This window comes from Rhinatrema bivittatum, chromosome 4 (assembly GCF_901001135.1).
Source record: "Rhinatrema bivittatum chromosome 4, aRhiBiv1.1, whole genome shotgun sequence".
NCBI classification, from domain to species: domain Eukaryota; kingdom Metazoa; phylum Chordata; class Amphibia; order Gymnophiona; family Rhinatrematidae; genus Rhinatrema; species Rhinatrema bivittatum.
Window position 1 is genome coordinate 84,580,841 of NC_042618.1, and position 18,287 is coordinate 84,599,127.

General features: G+C 47.9%; 1 protein-coding gene across 2 annotated transcripts in view; it reads right to left on the reverse strand.

Annotated features, from left to right (window-relative positions):
- The window catches only part of YLPM1 (YLP motif containing 1), a 443,744-nt gene that overhangs the window by 99,596 nt on the left and 325,861 nt on the right, over positions 1 to 18,287 (reverse strand). For both annotated transcript variants that reach the window (XR_003856278.1, XM_029598421.1), the window contains exons 14-16: positions 14,820 to 14,996; positions 9,484 to 9,567; positions 7,946 to 8,029 (exon numbers count right to left, since the gene is read on the reverse strand). Coding sequence is in view for 1 of the 2 variants with exons in the window: in XM_029598421.1 (XP_029454281.1) it covers positions 7,946 to 8,029; positions 9,484 to 9,567; positions 14,820 to 14,996 (345 nt within the window). In the remaining variant the exon portion in view is untranslated. The remainder of the gene's footprint in view (positions 1 to 7,945; positions 8,030 to 9,483; positions 9,568 to 14,819; positions 14,997 to 18,287) is intronic.

The following is an 18,287-nucleotide window of genomic DNA, read 5'->3' on the forward strand; positions in this document are numbered from 1 at the left end:
CCACCTGAACCTTGATGGAGCTGAGGGAGAGACCCTTCTGAAGTCCATCTTGCAGGAAATCCAACACAATAGGGATTGTGGTCGCATGTGGATTGGTGCCGTGAGTGTCGCACCATGCTTCGAATACTCTCCAGATCCTTACGTAGGTGAGAGATGTGGAAAACTTGCAAGCTCGGAGGAGTGTATCTATCACGGGCTCCGAGTAACTTCTTTTCTTTAATCTAGCCCTCTCAATGGCCAGACCGTAAGAGAGAATTGCGCTGGATCCTCGTGAAGGATGGGACCTTGACGTAGAAGGTCCCGGAGAGGAGGCAGGGGAAGAAGCTCCCCTGCCAGTAGTCTTCTCATGTCCGCATACCAGGGTCTTCTTGGCCAGTCTGGTGCCACAAGAAGAACTAGGCCCCGGTGTTTCCGAATCTTGTGGATGATGGCGCCCAGCAGAGGCCACGGAGGAAAGGCGTATAGCAGAGTCCCTGGAGGCCATGGCTGAACCAGGGCATCGATTCGGTGTGAGAACGGGTCGCGCTTGTGGCTGAAGTATCTGGGTACTTGAGCGTTGGACTTGTCCACCAGTAAATCCATGTCCGGAATCCCCCAGTGATCCACAATCATCTGGAAGGCTGTGGGTGACAGCTGCCACTCTCCCGGATTTAGGCTTTCTCTGCTGAGGAAGTCTGCTGTGGTGTTGTCCTTCCCGGCAATGTGGACGGCGGAGATGTCCTGAAGATTCGCCTCTGCCCAAGCCATCAATGGAGCAATCTCCAGAGACACTTGACGGCTTCTGGTTCCGCCCTGACGGTTGATGTATGCCACCGTGGTGGCGTTGTCGGACATCACTCTGACTGCTCTGTTCTTCAGTCTGTGAGCAAATCGAAGGCATGCCAATCGGACTGCCCGGGCCTCTAGACAGTTGATGTTCCATGCTGACTCTTCTCTGTTCCACCGCCCTTGTGCGGCGAGTTCTTCGCAGTGTGCTCCCCAGCCGCTCAGGCTGGCATCTATGGTGAGCAGAGTCCACGTGGGTGAAGACATCTTCGACCCCCTGCTCATGTGTTTGGACTGCAACCACCACCGTAACTGGGTCCGTATTCTGGCCGGCAGAGGTAGGTGCGTGGAATAGTTCCGTAGCCGGGGGCTCCAGCGAGAGAGAGCAGGGAGTGCTGTAGAGGTCTCATATGGGCCCTTGCCCAAGGTACCACTTCCAGGGTGGATGCCATGAGACCGAGAACCTGCAGATAATCCCAAGCTAGGGGCCGACTGGCTCCCATCAAGTACTGAATACACTGTTGAAGTTTCAACTTTCTCTTGGCAGTGAGACTGACTGTGTCTGCCTGGGTGTCGAACTGTACTCCCAGGTATTCCAGCGACTGGGAAGGCTGTAGGCAACTCTTGCTGAGATTGATTACCCAGCCCAAGCTTTCCAGAAGGGCGATCACTCTGTCGGTTGTCCGATGGCTCTCCTCTCGAGATTTCGCCCTGATCAGCCAGTTGTCTAGGTAGGGATGGACCAGAATTCCTTCCCGCCTGAGTGCCGCTGCTACCACTACGACCACCTTGGTGAAGGTCTGCGGGGACGGGGACAACCCGAAGGGCAGAGCCCGGAACTGGAAGTGGCGTCCTAGAACCTTGAAGCGTAGGCAGCTCTGATGATCTGGATGGATCGGGATATGCAGGTAGGCTTCTGACAGGTCCAACGCCGTGAGGAATTCTCCAGGCTGTACTGCGGTCTTGACGGACCGCAGAGTTTCCATAAGGAACCTCGGGACCCGTAAATATCGATTGACCGACTTGAGGTCCAGTACGGGCCGAAAGGTGCCCCCTTTCTTGGGAACCATAAAATAAATGGAATAGTGTCCAGAATTCACTTCCCAGGCAGGTACTGGGATAATGGCTTTCAAGGACAGGAGTCTCGCCAGGGTAGCTTCCAATGCTGCCTTCTTGTGTGTGGGACAGGAAGACTCCACAAACTTGTCCGGAGGGAGATGATGAAAGTCCAGATAATACCCCTCTCGGATGATGGCGAGGACCCACTGGGCCGACATAATCTCGACCCATCTGGGGAAGAAGAGGGTTAACCTGCCCCCTATGGCTCCGTCCCCCGGATGGATCGGCGGATTCTCATTGTGAGGCGCGGCCGGGACCGGAGCCCGGGCCTGCTCCCCTCTTGCGCTGCTTGGTCCGAAAGGACTGGTTCCTGGCCTGAGGACGAGGTGCCTGGTAGCGACTCCTGTAGGGAATGAAGTGCTGAGAGCTTCTACCCCTGGAGGTCCTTGGAAAGGCGCGCTGGTTCCTTCTGACCCGATCTTCCAGCAGTCGAGGTACTGGAGAAGCGCCCCATGTGCTGGCCAGTTTATCAAGGTCGCTGCCAAACAAGAAAGAGCCCTTAAAGGGCAATCTGGTGAGGCGTGTTTTGGAAGGCGCATCGGCTGACCATTTCTGAATCCAGAGCTGCCTCCTGGCAGCTACGGAGGATGAGATCCCCATGGCTGCTGTTCGGACTAGGTCGGATGCAGCATCCGTGAGGAACGAGAGAGCGGACTCCACGTCTGCAGCTGGAGCATTGGACCTGACCTGTGACAAACAGGCACGCGTCACCACTGTGCAGCAGGTTGCGATCCGCAAAGACAGAGCTGCCACCTCAAAGGTCTGTTTCAGAATGGTGTCCAGTCGCCGGTCATGAGGCTCCTTGAGGGCCGCCCCCCCTTCAACTGGAATGGTAGTGCGCTTGACCACAGCACTAATCAAGGCGTCCACCTGAGGACACGCCAGCAGCTCCTGGATAGCCGGCGCCAGTGGGTACATGCCCATCAGGGCCCGACCCCCTTTGAATGCGGCCGCCGGCGCAGTCCATTCTAAATCTATCAATTGCTGTGCTGCTTGCAAGAATGGAAAATGGCGGGCTGTAGGACGAAGACCTTCCAGCAGGGGGTTCTGCGCCGAGGGCACCGTGGAGCTGGGACCTGTAATATCCAACTCCGCCAGGCACTGAGACACCAGGTCCGAGAGATCCTCCTTAGGGAAGAACCGCCTCATGGTTCTATATGGCTCAATCCCTGAGGGAAGTTCCCCCTCGTCCGGGAATTCAGACTCATCCGGTGAAACCTCCTGGTCTGACTGATCTGGACTGTCCAGCGGCGGGAGGTCTCGCTCACAATAAGGGCGTGATGGTCCAGGAACAGGATCTGCTGGAGCCGCCACCGCAGCCGCCGCCGCAGTCGCCGGCACCGCAGGGACCGTAGAAACTGCAGGGACAACGGGAACAACTGGAACCGCAGGGCCTGGACGGGAAGCCGTTTGCATCTGCACAAAGGCATGAATCCCCTTAAAGAGATCCACCCAGGAAATTGAAGCAGCCTCCAACCGCCGGGGTACAAGATCCCCCGGGATTCCTGATTGGTCGAGACTGACCGCTAAATCCGGGGTAGCCCCTGGGGAACTATCAGCAAATCTTGGCTGAGACTGGTCCTGGCCCGAGGGTCCCACGGCCTCCTCATATTGGACACATAGGGAGTCTGGCTCTTCACTGTGCGTGGCTCGAAACTGGCATGCAGAGCAGAGGCAGAGGGCTTTAATGCCGGAGGCAGGAGGTACCCCCGCTGAAGACGCTGAGGCGTTCTGTTCCATTGAATAATATGCGGCAGCAATATGCACTTAGTACAACAGGCGCACAATAATAATATGCGGCAGCAATATGCGCTTAATCCAACAGGCGCACAATAAGAATATGCGGCAACAATATGCGCTCAATTGTAGACAATATGCTCTCAGCAATAAGCGGTTAGCAATGCATGCTCAATGGTATTCAATATGCTCTCAGCAATAAGCGTTTAGCAATACACGCTCAATATATTTCAGTATGCTCTCAGCAGTAAGCAGTTAGCAATACACGCACAATATATTCCAGTATGCTCTCAGCAATAAGCGGTTAGCAATACATGCTCAATACAATTCAGTATGCGCTCAGCAATAAGCGGTTAGCAACACGCGCTCAATACAGTTCAGTATGCGCTCAGCAATAAGCGGTTAGCAACACACGCTCAATACAGTTCAGTATGCTCTCAGCAGTAAGCGGTTAGCAATACACGCACAATATATTCCAGTATGCTCTCAGCAATAAGCGGTTTTAGCAATACACGCTCAAGGCCATTCAAAATGCTCTCAGCAATAAGCGGTGAGCAATACGCTCTCAATATGTTTCAGTATGCGCTCAGCAATAAGCGGTTAGCAATACACGCTCAATACAGTTCAGTATGCTCTCAGCAATAAGCGCTTAGTCATAGATCTGCGCCTATCTCGGGCGCACAATACCTGAACAAGGCCACAAAATGGCGCCCTCCACGGCGTGCCACGCCGCCGATCCTCGAGTCCTTGGAGACCAGAAGTAAAAGCCGTACACCTTACCTGATCCTCGGCGCTTCCCGGCTGGAACCCGGGCGGTCTCCGGCTGCGGGGGAGGGGAGCAAATACCTTCACCACCGCGTTTGAGGATATGCACCCGCTGCCTTGTCCACGCCGGGACCGAGGCGCCTCGTAAGCCTCACCCGAACCTCGCCCGGGGGCTGTGTCTCTGCCGCGATTCGGCCACCAGACCGAGGACTTAAACCTCCGGGGGATCACGGAAATCACCCCGGGAAACTCTACTGGGGGAGGGACCTTAGGGTATCACCGCAGGAGTGCGGGGCTCGATGCTGTAGAAGTTTTAGTAAGTAGAAGTAGAAAAGAAAAAAGTAGATTTGGAAAACACGCTTAGCAAGCGTGCAGGCTCTCCAAACTGCTTTGGAGACGGAAATTACTAAGTTGCTACGCTTCCTGTGGGGATATATATACCCCGTGCTGACGTCAGATCAGTCTCCAACTGCTAGCACGCGGATACTATCCCATTTGTTCTGAGTCCATCTGGCTACACGCCAGGAAATGCTACTATTAATCGGTTCTGAAGTGCTTCCAAACATATGTCGCACTGTGTAGATACACAAAGTCCCTTCTCCATGGAGCATAAATCTAGTCAAGACAAACATATACACACACATTTACCTCGTCCACCCCACTCAATTTTATAAACCCCATTAAATTTTATAAATTTAATGGGGTTTATAAAATGTATTAAATTTTATAAACCCCATTAAAGCAGCATCCAGCTTCCAAGTTCATGGTCCATGTTTTTATGTAACTTTTTGCTTCTCTGCTTTTGCCTCCTCTAATTATAAAAAGTTGTTCCTTATGTTATGTTATATTGATCTACCCCCTGTTCGATGTAAACCGACCTGATATGGTATTCAACCTTGAAGGTCGGTATAGAAAAATGTTAAATAAATAAATAAATAAAATAAAATAAATTCCTCCTCAGCCGACTCTTCTCCCAACTGAAGATCCCTAACCTCTTTAACCTTTCCTCATAGGGGAGTCATTCCATCACCTTTACCATTTTTGTTCCCCTCTGCATGTTTTCTATTGCCACTATATCTTTTTTTGAAATGAGGCAACTAGAACTGCACACAGTACTCCAGGTGAAGTCTGGTGATACACAGGCATTATGATCTTCTCAGTTCTATTCTATTCCTTTCCAAACAAACAGGAGAGGGATTTCAGGATGATCATATGGGAGTCTCTCAGGAGTGTGCAACAGAGCTACAAGGAAGCAACACAAGCTGAGGGAATACTAGGGTGTACAGAGAGAAAAGGGAAGGCCGAGATTAGGGAATATTCCTCTGTTCCAAGGAGGACAACACTACCTTGATAAATCTAACGTGCAGTAAAAATGTAGAGTTCTTGACAAGTATGTAAATATTCCCCCTGAGGAAGCCACAGTTGGTGAAACAACAGGACCTGGTGTTGGGGTTTGAGAAACTTCCTGGTTCCTCTGGCATTACGCTTTATTATCGTGATCCATACAGATATTGGCTCCAAACAAGGTTTAATTGTCAAGTAACTTTCTTATATGGAAGACTCCTTCGGGGAGGTGAAATATTCTAATATTTATACCATTCTTACTGTGGAGAATGGACTGCATAAAACCTCTTTTATAGACAAGTGACGTGGAGTGCTCTTAGCTAAATTATTGTAGATTTGTACAAATATTATAAAACATTTTTATACTTAAATGCAGTGCTGCATTCTTAGATAAATTATTGAGAGTTTGTGTATGTGCTATTTAATGATTTTTAGAACAAGGGTATTCACCCTGTTATAACTTTTGCATTTATTTATCCAATTAATTGCATTAAAAAACTTGACGTGAACAAAAGGGGATTTTTAGACTAAATAGTTTGGCTCCACTTGGACTAAATTGTGAGATTGTGTGGCGTTTTTTCTTATAACTTTTTTCTGCTAGGTTCTCTTTTTCAGTACAATTCGTTCCTCGTTTTGAGCTTCAATAAAACATGTTTCATTAAGCATAAAAACTGTTACTTGAATACACTGATGTTCTAATATTAAAACATCTTTATTTAGTTTGAATCTAAAGTACACAATAGGACTAAATGGAAACATATTACAATGTGTTTTATTTGTTCATATTATTTTTGTTTATATTCTGTTGTACTTTTCTATATTACCATGTGAAACTTCAAAAGTATAAGTGCTATCAAATATGTTACTCCCGCACTATTATTTACTTGTATTTCTTAATTCTCATTGGCTACATTGGTTTTTTGGTGTTTTATGATTGGCTGAACGTTTTGGTGCCATTTTGGGCTCTTTAAATGCCGAGTCCGACCGGCTCTGTCCGCTCTCCTTGTGACTCTAAATGTAAGCACAGCATGCATAAGTATGTGGGCCATTTTTTTCTGATGTATAATCGTTATAATATTGACAGAGTTCCTCCTCATATGGACAGTTTTTCGATTTTAAATGGCATTTTCTGAAATCTTAATTATTCGTTTTGACTCTTTACTGTGTATGTATTACTACTTTCTGTAAGTAATTTTTGTTTATCCGGACCCCCCGATGCGTTTTATATAATATTAGTTTCACTTTATGCCCCACTCATAACACATCTAGTCAGTGGCGGGATATATATGAAAACAAGAAAATGCATTCGGCTTACTATTCTCGGACTTCTCTTTCACTTCCCCTTCCCTTTTTTTTTATTTTTTATCTTCACGTTTCTACTGGCATGAAATTGACAATCTCCTCATATGTTAGTTTGAAGTAGTTATGGCGGTTCTGCACTGTATTTGCCACATGTAAATGGTCCAGTACATGTTCCCTTTCACTAGTCTGCATCTCCACTTTTTTACCCTCTACTGTATATTTGAGATCTGCATCACCAGTAGTTGTCTGGCAGCCTAGTTTTACAATTGGTCAATTTGATATTTCATTAAACGCAAAGCAGTTTGCCAGTTCTGCCCTCCAGTTTTAAGTTATCAATGATAGTAAGCACAGCATTAAAACGGATTGTGTGCTGTTTCTGATGAAAATTTTTTTTTTATATATGATGATTGATTTTGGATCCTTCTTGTTAGTGAGTCCCTTCATTTTGTTAATTCTATTTTCTGTTATAGCTTATGAACCCCGCTTAAAGTCCCTCCTGATGCAGCCGCGTTTGGCGAAACACGGGTCCATGTCGGGGGAACCCTGTCTAAATTGTGCTTGTGTAAGCAATGGAGTTGCCGCCAATAAAAAGTGCATTCTGAAATTAATTTCAAGTTGTTGGGACTCATTGAAGTCAACTGCACTTCCTTTATTACTGTTATTGAATGCCTGAAGTGCAGTCTCTCGCTCCTGCATTTGTGTGATAGAATCCATTAACAACATTAATAGAGATAAATCAATCAAAAACATTTCCCAAATTTATTTGCAGATTTTTTCATCTGCCATAGTAGTTGGGTCCAAGAACAACCACTGATACTTCATTTCTCTTTAGGCATCATTTTATAAACCAAAATGACAAGTACATTTATCGTATTACATAGCATACAATACTACAAGAGGCTGCTGCACTCACCTCTTCAATAGCAGCATCCTGCAACAAGGAGCGAATATCTAAGCGCATCATGTGACGAGGAGCAGTCTCCCAGTGATCAGCCATCTGGAGGAAAGTAGCAAGCTACAGGTCATTATATATATTCTACCTCCCAGCCAGCATACCCTATCCACAGAGGGATATCCCTCTAAACCAGTGGTTCTCAACCTTTTGCCCATCGTGACACACCTGACAGACAACGCTCAAATGTGTGACACTGCTCATTAGAATTCATGTCAGGGGAAAAAAAAAAAGGCTCCATATGACTTTTGTTGTAAAGAATGACACAAGGGAAAGATAAGAGTACTCTTTCTGAACAGAAATTATATAAATATTAAACCTCCCATAACAGAACACCACCAACTTTCAGCACTCAAACAATAATCACCTTACCTAAGAAAAGGCAACACTGAAAATATTTCACCAGGCCTTAAAACTCTAATACTCCTTTTATTAGGAAAACGGACCAAGTCAGGCTGCTATAGTGCCCTACATAGAAACTACACGCCAGCAGAGTATCTCACCTCAGTACATGGGCAGACCCTCACTTAAAGAAAAAAGAGACCATAAAACATAACTAGAAACATGCAGACAAAAGCTGAACTGGAAACTGCAACAAGCCACTGTATGCAGTATAACAAAGGAAAAAGAGAAACATCCCAGTCCTCAAAACAAATCAAGAAATATAAAATCAATAGTAGTAAAATCATATTAACAAAAAGAACAGATTTCAAAATAGCTGAATGAAATATCCAATAATTAAAAACTCATATAAAAATTTCCAGACACCAATAAAATATTTAAAAATAGCCGAGACAGACTCAATAATTAAAAATAATAAGGATCAAGAAATGCTCTGCATACCTGAAAATGTTCTATTTCCAGGTGTCCTGAGATTGTTGTGAATTGGGGGCAGGGGGCTGCTTGCAACTTTCTCCTCTCAGTCACACAAAGGCTCTCTCTCACAACATACACACATTCTCTCTCAATCACACACAGACACACATGCTCTCTCTGTCTTATCCACACAGGCTCTTAATCATATATACACATATACACACACACACACACACAGGGTCTCAATCACATATGCTACTCTCTCTCTCTCTCTCTTCCCCCAACGAAGAACAACGAGTGGCAGCAACGGCCTTGAAGAAAGGAGTCCTATTGACCGCGCGGGCTGACGGTGCTCCTTTTTTTGTTCCGGGCCAATGCTGCATGGTCTCTTTTAGACTTGTGCACAGCCGCTGCACACCCCCCTTCCCTCTTCTGGGCCATGGGAAGAAAAGACCATGCTGCTAGTACCATTGAGTGCTTCTTCCAGCTCTCCTGATGTGTTCCACCTGGGCTACCAACATTTTAAGCCCGGGAGGAGGAAGAGTTTGCATTTCGCTGGGCCAACGGGGGACTGGAAAGTTTGGCAACACACCTCCATGTGCTTGGTGACACATTGGTTGAGAACCACTGCTCTAAACAATCCCAACTTTCTCTCATCTTCTCCCCCTTCCTCTCTGTTTTACCTTATTGATCTCCTTCAGTTTGCGATTGTGAATGTTCCTCTTGGCACAGGTCTGGTTATCTGCACTCATCTCAGCCAAATACACCTGACAAAAGAAAATAAAAATGGAGCAAAGCTTTGAATACCATAGTCCACTTACCTGATATTTTCCTTAGTGTAGACAGATGGACTCAGGACCAATGGGATGTATAAAAACTACTCCCCATAGGGGTGGGAGGCGGCCCGCGATCCGGTTAATACCGTTCTTGCAAATGCTGCGTCTTCTCGGGCCTGAACGTCCAGGCAATAGAACCTGGAGAAGGTGTGCACGGAGGACCACTCGGCAGATGTCGACAGGGTACAGCAGTCTAACTTCCGCCCATGAGACAGCCTATGCCCTAGTGGAATGAGCTTTAACCTGAGAATTTAATGGCTTTCCTGCCTCCACATAGGCTTCCGTGACCACCTCCTTAGTCCAGTGAGCTATGGTAGCCCACGAAGCTGGTTCGCCCTGCTTCCTTCCAACGTGAAGGACAAATAGGCAGTACATCTTCCGGACCCATTCTGAAACTTCCAGATACCACACCAAAAGACTATTGACATTCAAATGACGGAGGCAGCGGTATTCCTCCGCGGCCCTGTGCTTATCTGGGAAAGGAAAGGAAATGGACTGATTCAGATGAAACTCCAAGACTACCTTCGGCAAGAAGGATGGAACAGAACAAAGCTGTAATGCTCCTGGAATCATCTGGAGGAACGGTTTCAGACATGACAATGCCTGCAGTTCAGAGATGCGACACACCGAGCATACAGCTACCAGGAACACTGTTTTCAAGGTTAATAAATGCAAGGAAAGACTAGATTAAGATTTCACAATGGAAACGGCCACCGTAGGAATGGCCAAAGGTGCTTCACCCCTTACAGAAAACAGGCCACGTCCGGATGAGCCAACAGGGAGGTTCTGTTCACCTCACCCCTGAAACAGGAGAGAGCCTCTACCTGCACCTTCAAAGAGTTAAAGGCCAAACCTTTAATTCATGCTGTACTGCAAAAATTCCAGAATAAGTGGGATTTTGACCGCCCGAGGGGGTCACCGTGTTCCTCATACCAGGACTCAAATTTATTTATTTATCCTCACTTCATCAGGCGAGCCCTCTCAAGGGCCAGACCATAAGACAGCATCGAGTCAGATCCTCATGACGGACCAATCCCTGCTGTAGCAGATCCCTATGCGGTGGGAAGGGGGGGGGGTGTCCTCCACCAGGAATCTCCACATGTCCGCATACCACGGACGCTTGGGCCAATCTGGAGCTACTAGTAGGACTAATCCCCTGTGGTGCTCAATTATGTGAATGATCCTGCCTAGCAGGAACCACAGAGGGAAGGCAAATAGCAACTCTTCTTCTGGCCAGGTCTGAATGAGAGCGTCGATCCCCAGGGACCACGGATCTCTTCTGTGACTCAAGAATCAGGGAACCTTTGCATTGTGAGATGCAGCCAGCAGGTCAATGGCAGGGAGGCCCTTCGGCTGACAACACCCACTCTCCTGGATCCAGACTCTCTCTGCTTAGAAAGTCTGCTCTGACAATGTCTTTTCCTGTGATGTGTGAGGCTGAGATTGTCTGCAGATGTATTTCTGCCCATTCCATAAGGAGGTCTATCTCCTGAGACATCTGCTGGCTCTTGGTTCCTCCCTTGCGGTTGATGTAGGCTACTGTCATTGCGTTGTCCAACTTATGTGGACCGCTTGACCTTGGAGTCTGTGGCTGAATTGCAAGCACACCAGCCTCACTGCCCAGGCTTCCAGGCGATTAATGTTCTAGAGGGCATCTTCTTATGCCCAACGTCCCTGGGCCGTGAGTTCCTGACAGTGAGCTCCCCCAGCCCCAGAGACTCACATCCATTGTAAGAACAAGCCAGTTCGGGGAACACAGGGAAACCCCCCCTGCTCAGATGAGCGTTCTGAAACCACCACTTCAGGTGAGAGCAGATTCCCATTGGTAAGTGGAGCCAAATCAAATAGTCTTGAGACTGCGGGTTCCATCGTGACAGCAGCGAGCGTTGAAGTGGGCACGTGTGCTCTCGCACAGGGTACTACTTCCAAGGTTGCCGCCATCAAACTGAGAATTTGAAGATATCTCTACAGCATCGGGCGTATTGTGTTCATCAACTGACGTACCTGGGACATCAACTTCCGTATCCATGTGGACGGGAGGAAGACCTTGCCCTGCCTAGTGTCGAACTAGACTCCCAGATATCACGATTGGGAAGGCTTGAGACTGTTCTTGTCAAGTTTTACTATCCAACTGAGTTCCTGCAGAAAGAAGGTCATCCTGTTGGTCACCCGGAGACTTTCTTCCATGGACTTGACCCAAATCAACCAGTTGTCCAAGTATAGGTGTACCAGGATTTCTTCTCTTCCAACGCTGCCGCCACGCCCACTATAATCTTGGAAAATGTTCTTGTGGTGGTGGCTAGGCCAAAGGGCAGTGCCCGGATCTGATAATGGCAACTCAGTATGGCAAAGTGTAGGAAGCGCTGGTGTTCTTGACAGATTGGCATATGTAGGTAGGCTTCGGATAAGTCCAGGAAAGTTAAGGACTCTCCCAGTATTACGGCCATTATCATGGTGCATAAGTTTCCATGCAGAAATGACTCACTCGTAGGTGACAGTTGACACTTGAGGGCCGGGATGGGAAAAAAGGAAGCTTCCTTCTTGGGTACATTGAAATAAATGGAATAATGCCCCATATTTTCTAGGAGCATAGGTATTGGGATTATAGCCCTCATCCAGAGGAGCCTTAAAAGAGCAATCTCCACTGCCTGCTTTTTGTGCTGGGAGTGACAAGGAGACATCTTAAATACATCCCAAGGAGTGCTGCAAAATTCCAGCGCATATCCTTCTCGTATGACTTCCAGGACCCACTTGTCCAAATTGATCTCGACCTACCTTTGGTAAAAGAGACAGTCAACCCCTATCTCCTCATTCCGAAGATGGGTCGTTAAAATTTCATTGGAAGGTTTGGGATGATCCTGGACCCAAACCTGCCCCTTTCTTGAGCTATCGACTATAAAAGGACTGAGTTCTTCCAAAGGGCCGAGACCTCCGAAACATTGAGTTTCTTTAGGGACGGAAAAGTTGAGAGCCCCTGGACCGGCCCCTCATAGGGGAGGAGCGCTGCAACTGCTTCCTCTTATCTTCTGGTAGCTGGGGGGACTGGCCCATTTACTGGCCAGTTTTTTCCCATTTGTTTCTGAATAGGAGTGATCCTTTAAAGGGCATCTTTGTAAGGCTGGCCTTGGAAATTGCGTTGGCTGACCAATTCCACAGCCATAGCTGTCTTCTGGCCGCTACCACTGAGGCCACTCCACTGGCTGAAGTACAGACTAAATCGAAGCCCACATCTGCTAAAAAGGTGGCGGCAGGTTCCATAGCCACTCTGGGGTTCACCCCCGCGTCATCCACCCCCTGAGAGAGAAGTAGGCATGACCGTGCTGCGAGGGCACAAGCAGCAGCAATCTGTAAGTGACTGTTACGGCATCAAAGGCTTGTTTAAGGATAGACTCCACAGTCTATTATGCGCATCCTTTAAGGCTGCTCCTCCCTCCACTGGGATAGTTGTTCACTTACAGACAGCGCAGAACAGTGCATCCACTTTAGGGAAATTCAAACATTCTCTCACTGCTGAATCTAGTGGGAATAGAGCTTCAGCCCCCTTTAAAACTTGCTTCTGGGACATCCCATTCCAGGTCAATGGGATTCTTCTTTGATTCAGTCATAGATTCCGCTCCAAAAACTCCCAGCGTTTTCAGTGTCTGGGAAACCAGGCCGACAATTCTTCTATATGAAAGAACCGTAACATAGTTTGATAAGTTTCTAATCCCGGGGGAATTTCCCCTTCTTCCAAGGGATCTTGCTCTTTTCTCTGTGCCATCAGGGTCAGGTGGGGCATGCCTCGAGGTCTGCCAACAGGAATGTGAGAGGGAGAGGGGGGATGGCTGGGGTTCTGTCTGGACAGAGGCAAGCGAGGAAGTAGACTGTGCCTGTACAAAGGCCTGTAGTTCCTGGAAAAATTCCACCTAAGTAAAGGCCGCCGGGTCCATGCCTAGCCTGGGGAAACTGGGCTGGGCCCAGCGAAGTTTCCCTCTGCCATGGAAGACCCAGCCAAGGGGTTCTCATATCTGGAGTACTTCCATTTAAGGCTGCCAATCCATCATCTGAATGGGAGGAGCCAGGCTCAGCAAAGTCCTGGGAGGTCAAATCCCCTTGGGCTTCCTCAAAGTGCTGACACAATTTGGAATCCAGGTCAGGCTGGGAAGCCCTAATATGACAAGCAGCGCAGAGAGCAAGGCGCTTATGTTTCTTGGCTGCCAGTGCCACTGGTAGCGGTAACTGTGCGTCCGAACCTCTCTCGCTTAAAGATTTATGCTCACAAATTTTGAGCATCTAGGCGGGGCATGGCAAGGCGCATGCACAGTCCATGCACCCGGCTTTTCCTGTATCCTGCACTTATTTTATTGTGCGCGTAAGTATGCGCACATTATGTGTAAGGTGCATGCACACAGCTGACGCACTGTGCGTACCGACGTCCTATGGCAGGCAATACAAGACGCATAAAGACACGCACAAGATGGCGCCACCTTGGTGTGCCAACCAAGTTTAATGCGTGGCCTAGCCCACAACCTGCTCATAAGCCCACTTCCCTATGCCCCAACAGGATCGGGAACAATACCGGTATGGCACGCTGAGCAAGGAGACCAGAGGAAGTATTACCGAAACCCCTCTTCTCTGAAGATAAATCTTGTTCCCTTTTTTTTTTTAAACTTACCTAGGCTCAGTGTTTACTGGCTGAGTACCAAAACGGTCTCCGGTTGCGGGGGGAGAGGGCTTTGGTCGTCACTACCGCACTCGGCTTCCTGCACCTGCTGCCTTTCAACTGCTTGAGCAGCAAAGTCCACGCCAGGAACTGGCTACCACATCAAGGTGCACCTCTGAGGGATCTCAGAAATCACCTCAAGAATTCTCAACTAGGGGAGGGACCTTTAAGTAACACTGCAGGAGAGCGGGGCTCAAACTTTTCTCCAATTTAAAAGTAGAATTTCTTCTTCCAAAAGATACACCAATCACCATAGGGAAAGCAGGTCTGTATCTGCTGGAGATGGAGAAATACTGAAGGGCTGAGGTCACTGCAGGGGTGTATCTAGGGTGATGTCAGCTTTGAAATCTGACTCAGTCTCCATCTGCTGGCAGGGGAGCATAAACCCATTGGTCCTGTGTCCATCTGGCTACACTCTAGGAAAGTGCATATTTCCCATTCGGCCTCCCAGACACTGCCCAACATCCATTCACATCCTTACCTCAAAGCCTTTTGTTTTTGCTGCACTCCAGAATTGTTCAAAGTGACGCACTCTGTCGTTGATTGCATCCAGGATGATGAATGGAAAAAAGCCATCATCAAGTGTTTTCCGAAAAGTCTTAAACATGCTGCTTCGGTATGTCTCCTCCATCTCTGGCTCATACTCATATTCCATAACCTGGTTGATGATAGTAAGACAAGTGAAATAGTTAAAATGGTTTAGAAGGCACAAGCAATGACAAAGTGGTAGTGCCCTATCCCAAATAAGTGAAATTTAAACTTAACTGTTAATTTCCTTTCCTTTATTTTTGCCAGACCAGTCCAGACAAGTAGGCTTTGTCCACACTGCCAGCAGATGAAGACAGAAAAACGCACAAAGCTGAGTTCACTTCCCCTATACGGATCTGGTGCTGCCTTCAGCAATTCAGTATCCTATGTCAAAGCTAAGACAACTGAAGGCAATTGTTTGTTTTGGTTTCCAAATCACCACCACAATCAAAACCTGATGCTTCCAAGAAACATCACTCGAAGGTCATTAATGCAGGAATTAGATAATCCCTACATTAAGGTCATGATTAAGATAGCTACCTAAAGAATGGGCAAGAAAGTACTTACTGCTAATTTATGAGCTTGAGAGCTCTTTATCATTGCAGCTTGTTTTGGGGAGGGGGGGGGTGGGTTCTGGAGTGTTCTGGCAGGTCTAAAGGAAAGGAAATCAACAGGTAAGTTCAAATTTCACCTTCCATATCATCCACAACAGAACAGTCCAAACAAGTGGGACTTACTCAGGCTCCACCCTGACCGGGCGGGAGGAAACCACAATAGGCCTCAGGACTCCCGAGTCCAAGACATAGCACTTCCTGGCCTGCACACCATACTGAGGGTCCTTGAGCAGGGATGCAACAGAAACAAAGACACTGCCCTGCCATTATCCTGATTCTGCAAATAGGAGTCCTGCACCCTCATCAAACAGACTTGGCAGCACTCTAGGGCCTAGAAACTCTTACTTGAAAGTGCCAAAACACTCATCCCCTTGATTCCTTCTTAAATCATCACCTTAGAAACCAATGTGCTTTAACAGAAGAGCAAGTTTGCTTACCATAAACAGTGTTTTCCATGGATAGCAGGACGAATTAGCCATGACTTTGGGGAACGTACTCTGGTCTTCTAGGTGGCGGAGCTTTCTCAAAGCACACAGAGCTGTGCTCTATGTGCCTGTGTGAGAGTATCTCCCATGTTCTCTGCTTCAACAGCAGGGGAAAAGAAAAACTGTTACTTCACACATCCAGCAGAGCTCTCTGCTTAAACGGCAGGGGAGAAGAAAAAAGGGTTCGCACTCACAAAGCGGGGAGTAGCTGGCTTGTTACGGCGGTTACTACCCCAAACCAAATGTACCTGATACTTCACTCTCGACGCATATCCAGCATGGCTCTCTACTTCAACGGCATCGGAGAAAGACTGATACATCACGAATTTCCAGCATAGCTCTCTGCTTCAACGGCAGGGGAAAAGAAAAACTGATACTTCACGCATATCCAGCATAACTTCAACGGCAGGGGAGAAGAAAAAAGGATTCACACTCACAAAGCGGGGAGTAGCTGGCTTGTCACGGCGGTTACTACCCCAAACCAAATGTGCCTGATACTTCACTTTCGATGCATATCCAGCATAGCTCTCTGCTTCAACGGCAGGGGAGAAGATAAACAACCAATAAGGGCTGTATAACATAATCTGGGTAAAAACAAATAAGCATGGGTGTAGCTTGCTTATTGCGGCGGTTACTACTCCTACTACCTCTAACTAATCAAGCTAGATATTTCACTTGGATGCAGCTCCTCCACCGCTCTCTACATTAATGGCGGGGGTGGAAGGGAATTAGAACCAAGAGCTAAGAGAAACAGATAAGTATGGGAGAAGAAATGAGGGAAGCTTGCTGGGCAGACTGGATGGGCCATTTGGTCTTCTTCTGCCGTCATTTCTATGTTTCTATGTTTCTATGTTTCTATGTTTCTATGTGACTCCCGTCCTGCCTCAGTCTGTTATCCAAGTTCTTGATGGAGTCCGATAGGAGACTGCTGGGGAGGCGGGCGGAAATTACATGGCTAATTCATCATGCTATCCACGGAAAACACTGTTTTCGGTAAGCAATTAGCCACGACTTTGGGGAGTCCCAAGCTAGAAGGATGGAGCGTCAGCATCCCCTGGGGGCAGTATACCACCTCTCTCACTTATCCTTGATAGAGGATGGATCGATCCTCTCTCCCCTCTGCGGCCACCTGCTGATCAGCAGCGCTGTAATGTGTAAGGCATGCAACAATGATCGCATGGCGGCTCACGAATGTCCATGACGAGCGCATCCCTTGTGGTGCGATGGATGCCGCAATTGCTCTGTCTTGGTGGTCTCGGCACAGTGTCAGAATGTTTTATGTTTGCTGGAGCAAGGCAGGATGCACTAGAACCCGGAGCCCAGGCACTTCATCTTGAAGGACGCCCCAGTTGGGAGTGCAAGATTCCGAGTGTAAGCAGTGGTCACAGTAGGTTGGGCAGATTTGGGATCCAACGTGTGAAGTCTCCTTCTGCAACTGCCGTAAGCGGCTCCGAGAGACGGTTGGCACAGTTATCACCTGAGTAAGATGGAGAGCCGAGATAACCCCAGGAAGGGCGAGGACTCGTTCATAGCGCTGCCCTGTCACAGCGAAATTCGAGGTACAATGAAGCAGTGGATAAGCGCCTGTCATTCACTGACCCTCTTTTCCTGAATTGAGTGTAACCCGGGAGGACTTTCCCCCGGCACAATGTCCCTGGTGATGCATATAGCAGAAACCTGGGTTGAGTCAGGCTCAGGCTAGAGTTTCATGGAACCACTCTCCTTGACTGCTGGTGTAGCTGGAGGATCCTTCGGTAATCTGGAATTCAATGCTAGGTATGACAACAGAGAGCACCTGAGGAGATAAGCTGCGATGGCGCAGACACGGCCTGTCTGATGCCGTTGCCCTTCTTGCTCGGTATGGGGGAGAAAATCTTCTACACACTTCCTGGGTAGCAGAGAAGATTCGGTCTGTGTTCTCTACTCCACCTTGCGTGCTTGGCGCAATTACCATGGTAGTCTTTCCAGACAGGGTACTTACTGGAAAACATCCTACGCTGTGCTTCCAGATCGGTAGATTCAGGTATGTTGATGTGTCCTTAGAACATAAGAAATTGCCATGTTGGGTCAGACCAAGGGTCCATCAAGCCCAGCATCCTGTTTACAACAGAGGCCAAATCACGCTACAAGAACCTGGCAAGTACCCAAACATCAAGAAGATTCCCATGCTACTGATGCCAGTAATAGCAGAGGCCATCCCCTTAGTCAACTTGATTAATAGAAGTTAATGGACTTCTCCTCCAAGAACTTATCAAAACCTTTTTTGAACCCAGCTACACTAACTGCACTAACCACATCCTCTGGCAACAAATTCAGTGAAAA